We start from the raw sequence: 6,931 nt of genomic DNA on the forward strand, positions 1-6,931 counted from the left end.
GTTACAAGAAGGTTCTTCCACTTTTTGAGGGTTTCTATCTGTAGTCGTAATTAGATATCTCGTTTCCTTCCTTATCATTTTTCCTACCCAACGTAAGTAAAAAATAAAATCTCCGAGTACACTTGATTTGCTTTTGTTCATGATGAGTTAATTAGAAATTGGTAAATTGCTGTATGTTTTTCAGGCCAAGTATAAAGATACCTGCAATTATAATGATGCCAATAGCACATCTTGTGGAACTGGTATATAAATTACTGGGGCCATATGGGATGAAAGTACCAGTGCTAACACCTTCTAGAGTAAGGCTACTCTCTTGCAACAGAACTTTTGATTCTTCAAAAGCAAAGGATCGTTTAGGCTATGCTCCTGTTGTCCCACTTCAGGTTTATACAATCTTTTCCTTCATTTGAGACAGAGATCGATATATCTTCTGCTTCGCTATTGCTTACCCTTGCACTTTCATTGTTTTTTTTTTCTGTAATGCTAGGAAGGTATAAAGAGGACGGTAGATTCGTTCTCACACTTGGCAGCTCAAAATCAACCCAAAACAGAAGGTACATATAGCTATGTCTCTGGATTTTTTTGGGAATTTCTTTGTAATTAATTAACTAACTAAAACCTGAACCCTGAACTGACACTGAAACCGTACCTAAAAGATTAGATAGGTACTAAGATTCACGAAAATCTAAACCAAAATCTTGATACTAAAAATTAAACTACCCTACTCATAATAGAAATTCACTAGTAATCTTGGCTCACATTCTGAGAAAGTCTTATTGGTGGCATATGAACGTTGCAGTTACTGATACAATTCAATGGAAAAAGCAGACTCTCATTGCCATAGTCATTCTGATTACTCTCTATCATAACTTTGTTGCAACCGGGGGATCTTCTTCTGTCATAATAATTGTTCTTTCCAAGGTTTTGTTGGTATCATCAATGTTTTTGTTCATCCATGGCATGTTACCAGAGAAAATGAAATTGCTCGGGAGCAAGAAGAAAGACTAAAGAAGATTCAAAAATTTGAGCTTTGTGTAAGGTAACGGCTTTATGTTTCCTCTCTACATTGATAGACATGACTCTCCTGTGTAGATGGATGTTGCTTGGTCTGAGTTGAACTCTGTAACAATCAAGTTCGATTACTCTGATACCAAAATTTAAGAATCGGTTTGGATCAATACTTGTGTTTGTCAGCTGAATTTAATCAACGTAATACTTTTGTATAGTTTTACACGATAACAAAGATTACGATTATAAAATCTGGTCATCGTCAAGCCAGTGAATATTTTTCCAGTTTTTTCTTCTCTTGATTGTAATCAAGTGATTGATCGTCTCCGACAATATTACTAAATTTTAGCTCTTTAGTTTGCTGATTTTCTAATTTTTGAGTTGAGTGACAGACTGACAGCCGTTGTAGGGCCATTGTTGTTGCTGTGATCTTTCGTTTCTTTAACATATCTTCTNAAACCAAAATCTTGATACTAAAAATTAAACTACCCTACTCATAATAGAAATTCACTAGTAATCTTGGCTCACATTCTGAGAAAGTCTTATTGGTGGCATATGAACGTTGCAGTTACTGATACAATTCAATGGAAAAAGCAGACTCTCATTGCCATAGTCATTCTGATTACTCTCTATCATAACTTTGTTGCAACCGGGGGATCTTCTTCTGTCATAATAATTGTTCTTTCCAAGGTTTTGTTGGTATCATCAATGTTTTTGTTCATCCATGGCATGTTACCAGAGAAAATGAAATTGCTCGGGAGCAAGAAGAAAGACTAAAGAAGATTCAAAAATTTGAGCTTTGTGTAAGGTAACGGCTTTATGTTCCTCTCTACATTGATAGACATGACTCTCCTGTGTAGATGGATGTTGCTTGGTCTGAGTTGAACTCTGTAACAATCAAGTTCGATTACTCTGATACCAAAATTTAAGAATCGGTTTGGATCAATACTTGTGTTTGTCAGCTGAATTTAATCAACGTAATACTTTTGTATAGTTTTACACGATAACAAAGATTACGATTATAAAATCTGGTCATCGTCAAGCCAGTGAATATTTTTCCAGTTTTTTCTTCTCTTGATTGTAATCAAGTGATTGATCGTCTCCGACAATATTACTAAATTTTAGCTCTTTAGTTTGCTGATTTTCTAATTTTTGAGTTGAGTGACAGACTGACAGCCGTTGTAGGGCCATTGTTGTTGCTGTGATCTTTCGTTTCTTTAACATATCTTCTGCACTTCCATTCTTGCTCTTAGGTAAAAACTACAGTAGTGAAAAATCAGCATCTTCTGATTTTGGCCAACATAAATAAATGTTATGCGTCAAATTTTTATTTTGTTCCCGTCTTATTTTATTTGATTTTGAAACCCTTAGTCGTCCACACAAAAGGTGTGGGTTTAATTCCTGGGAAAACGACCAAATCAACTAGAATAATTTGCAGAACACGTTTTTGTATCCAAACGTTATGCCATGCATTTTTTAGCCGAATTATATTTCCGCTAGCCATTTTTTTTTTTTTTTGACATAAACATAAAACAGTGTATGTCAAACATTTAATTGGGTATGAAAGTCCATTTTGTAAATTGTTCAGGTTGATTGAGGCAGTTTTTCCATTCAATATCCGCTACTTGCTCTGAGAAATACAGTAAAACCTATATAATTTGATACTCAATTGATGAATTAGAAAAAGTTATAAAATAACAAATATTTCTGTCCCAATGTAAAATTAACACAATTTGATAAGAGATATATATGAATATATATATATATATATATATATATATGATATTATATGATAATGGACCAGCAGCTTGAATCTAAGGAGCAGCACCTTGAAGTTGAGAAGAATAAAGTTAAGGAACAGCTTGAACCCGATGAGAATAGAGCGAAAGAAGAGGCAGCCTTGCAAATTTCTAATGGCCCAATGATGAGACCAAGCGACTTAGGTTCTGAGTGGAAGAGATTTTAAAGACTTTAAAATTAATTTAAAGTCTTAAAAACCAAAATTTTATCAATCATATTTTAGTTGCTTTAATATTTTTTAAAGCCTTAAAAGTCTAATTGTCCATTCTTTTAGTTTGTACTTACAAATTTTTAAAGCCACAAATGTGAGACTTTTTTGGCTGTTAAAAATTAAATAATAAAAAACTGTAGTTATTTGTTCTCTTCCTTATTTTTCATGATGATTGAAATAATAATAAAGCTCTCCACAAGTTTAAATATATATTTTACATATATTTTTTTATAAATTAATTATTCTTATTTTGTTCTCTTTCTTTTAAGATCCATTTCAATAATAATTATTTTTATTTTTATTATCATTATTAATATCATCATTTAAATATTTTTAATAATAAAAATAACAGTTACAGTTTGTTACCGTACAAATTTTAACAGTTAAAGTTTGTACAGTCAAAGCATCTACAGCCAAATTCTCTACAGCTAAAATTTTAAAATTAAAGTCTTTACAACCATAAGTAACAATCATTACCAATCAGAGCCTTTATCAAGCTATCACCATGCTTCTACAATAGATTGAGGGCAGCCTTAAACAAGATGTTTATCCAACTACATTGGTTGTGATCCGCTAATGTATGGTTTTCTTTTTCTTTAAAGGTTTTTTTGGTCAGAGCTTGATCAAAAATTTGTTGTATAAAACCATTTTTCTGCTTTAAAGCTGTAGTGTTTTAGTATATTCTATAACTATTTTTCATTTTGATAGTCCTATATGTCATTAAAAATACGACACTTTAGGTCAATAATCATAAATTTGAATTTATGTATACCTTGTACAAGAAATTCATTGATGAGGATATCAAAACCAAATCAACTGAATATAAAGAAGACACCATCAATATCCCCACTATGAATCAAGCACCAAGAACTAGATCATGCAAGAGGAAACTAAGAGAAGAAGTCAACAATTCTGTAGAGAATCTCATTGCTATCATAGAGCTTGAAGAACTCCAAGAAGACGAGATCGACAAGGAAATGCTAGAAATCACTCAAGAGAAACTCAATACTCCAATAACTGTGTTCCTACCAGTTTTCCAAGGAATCAAGGAAGCTTCTTTGTTTACCATTTCAAGTGCAGGAGAATCCACCGGTTTAAGAGAACTGCCTGGCCACAACAAAGCTTCAGACTGGCCGCTACTCGCTCAAACCCACCAGGATGATATTTGGCAAAACCGGCCAGTTTGACAAAATGCTCACAACCTGGCAGTTTCAATTTTCTTGTTTTGCAGGATTATGACTATTACAGTTTTTATGAGTCTTTCTTTTAAGAGTTGTTGTTTTTCAAGTTTAGTCCTTAATTTATTATATAATATTTGACCCTAGAAGGTTCCTAACTGTTGGACTAGTATATAAATTCCCTTATTAGCTATGTAACCCTTATGACGTTGAATGAAATAAAATGAATGTTTTCTTAGGTTTTCTTCTGAGATAGAAGCAACCACCCTCTCATTCTTCTTGTGCATGATTCTTTGAAGCTTGAGTGTTATGTGGCTTATCATAGATCTTTTTACAGATCTTTGTGACGTCTCTCGGTCCACCCACCGATCCATATCCCTCTCTATTAAATCTGTTGTTAGTGTCCTTTGGGCAGCAACAGTTTCACCATCTATCTACTTCACTTCATCAACCATTCACTAGAGTTTTTAGAGAGTGCAAAGTGCCTTAGGCTAGCTATAGATTATATATCTTACTCTAAAATAATAAAACAACTTAGAGCATCTCCATTGGAAAAAATAGAACATCTTAAAGTAAAATAAAAGAATAAAAAAATAAAAGATTTAAAGAGATGATTGTCTCCCAACAGACACTATATAACCTTTCATACACCATAACATTGGTCACTTTTTTCTACAATTACCAAAGAAAATCTTCAATTAAAAGTTAGTAGAAATTATTAAATTAAGGGGGTGGTATTGGAGGAGAGAATGTGAAAAAATTTATTAGAAAAGAATTAATGACATAATTCATAGATTTTCTTGTACTGTAAAAGATTTCCAAATCTTTCTTTGTGATTCTAAAGTCTATAATTTGTATCATTTTATTAGATTTGAGTAGAATTTTAATAGAATTGAAAATGGATAAATTCTTCTAGTTTTCATCTAACGTAGAAAAATAGTTACAAAATAAAATAAAAGAGTAGACTAGGTCCCAACAACAAATCATCTCTTGCTTGAAGATCATCATCTTCGACTTCAAAAGTTTCAACATTTGAATCACCACCAAGTCCAAACGTGTTGTTTCCCTTTGCTATAACAGTTTCAAAAATCAATTGCAAATCCTCAAAATCTTCGAAAGTGCTGGTTCTTAGGTTTTCATGCTTTGGATGCCCCTGAAAAAATATCATACATTAATTATTATTTATCAGTCGTAATTAAAACATATTTAAATTTGGGAAAGTTAACCAAAGGAGAGTTACCAACAAGTAGGCTGCCCACACATCATCTGGAGCTGTAAATTGTTTTCTGATGGGATCCCATCCAAAACCAGAACTGAAGCGTAAGAGTTCAGAATACAGTTTATATTCCCTCCTTAGAGACTTCATTCGATTTAAGTAATTAATGTAAGTCTTATTGCATTTAAGCTTTTTATTTAGCATTGGTAGTATCTTTTTCTCTACCGTAGTTTTACTTATTGAACCGTTTTTGTCACGCCACCCCTGTTTGATAGCTTCAACTAATATAGCCTGCAACTCTTGACTCTCTTCATATGTCCAAGCATGATATGGACCTTTCTTAGCTTTTGCTTTTGTGTGGGACTCTTCTCCTGCATCCATTCTAAAGAGAAAGAAACAAAAAAAAACATAAGGAAATGACTTAACATGGGAGTGTAAATAATTATATAAATCTGAAATAGAAAACTTACTAAGGATGACTGTGGTTTTCTTCAAATTGTTTTTGTGAGATGATATTTGTTTGTTTTGCTTTTGAGAAGTGAAAGGGTCTCCAATATTATATAGGAGAAGAATCATTGTAACAAATACTACTTTAAAGGGATTTTATGATATATGGTTGATAAGAGCAGATAGTAATTTAAAATTTGAAAACAAACATGCTAGAATATCCATAAAAAATATTTATCAGCTGATCCGATACATGAGAACACAAACTTCACACTAATCTTTCGAATATCCATAAAGAATATTTACTCAGTATCACTTTTACCAAATCACAGTCTGAATTAAAACAAATACTAATAATGTTGCTCATTTAATAATAATAGTCTCATTTCCAATATGTCAATGTTTAAAAGACGTATGCTCTGTTCCAATTAGTTTTGAGAACAAAGAGATCGAAGTAAAAGACGTTAAATCACATACGAATACATGACTCTATTTGCAAAGGTTTTGAAATCAATGCATCATGTAAGAGAGGAGACAACGACATCGACCGAAAGCAAAAAAGAAAAACACATGGTTGGAATCGAAATAACGCAGCAGCTTGAGAAACAGTACAAAAGAGAGAGAGAGCCTGTTTGGATTCATTTCACAAGCGACAACAAGTAGCGACCAAAAAATGCTTTATAATAAGTTTTTGGAAGGCAATATCTGGGGAGAGTACAACGCCGGTGTTAATATCGGAGACGCTGCGACTCACCAAAACAGTCGCCGAGAAAACCAGCAACACCTGTTATAGTTAAGTGTCGTCGATTGCCGGTGATGAATGACGTGACATTGAATTTTTTGATCGCTCACCTCAATCCTGCGACAAGAAAAAGAACCTTCAAACCAGCCGCGCGCCACTGCTGTAAGAATCGTACTGAAGAACTTGCATGCGTTTTCTGGCCATAATTGTTATTATTATTTTGTGCAAAGTATTATCCAAATCCTAGCTTAAAAGGTCAGACTTTTTTCTTCACAATTTGCACTAACAATTCTTTAACATTCTAGTTAAATCTAGTTACCATTAGAAAA

The 6,931-nt window shown here is 32.9% G+C and overlaps 2 protein-coding genes across 3 annotated transcripts in view; one reads left to right on the forward strand and one right to left on the reverse strand.

Moving 5' to 3' along the window:
• The window catches only part of LOC104758028 (3beta-hydroxysteroid-dehydrogenase/decarboxylase-like), a 5,579-nt gene extending 4,286 nt beyond the window's left edge, over nucleotides 1-1,293 (forward strand). The window contains exons 8-10 of one of the 2 annotated variants that reach the window (XM_010480832.2): nucleotides 185-383; nucleotides 488-554; nucleotides 800-1,293. In XM_010480832.2, the coding sequence (XP_010479134.1) occupies nucleotides 185-383; nucleotides 488-554; nucleotides 800-1,008 (475 nt within the window). In that variant the 3' untranslated portion in view covers nucleotides 1,009-1,293. The remainder of the gene's footprint in view (nucleotides 1-184; nucleotides 384-487; nucleotides 555-799) is intronic. The other variant, XM_010480833.2, reaches the window with a different exon arrangement.
• Nucleotides 5,138-5,794, reverse strand: LOC104759804 (uncharacterized protein At2g29880-like). Its single transcript, XM_010482688.1, has 2 exons — nucleotides 5,438-5,794; nucleotides 5,138-5,350 (listed from the first exon to the last, which is right to left on the reverse strand). Exons 1-2 carry the CDS (start codon nucleotides 5,792-5,794, stop codon nucleotides 5,138-5,140), a joined length of 570 nt encoding a protein of 189 aa, XP_010480990.1.

This window comes from Camelina sativa, chromosome 17 (assembly GCF_000633955.1).
Source record: "Camelina sativa cultivar DH55 chromosome 17, Cs, whole genome shotgun sequence".
NCBI classification, from domain to species: Eukaryota; Viridiplantae; Streptophyta; class Magnoliopsida; order Brassicales; family Brassicaceae; genus Camelina; species Camelina sativa.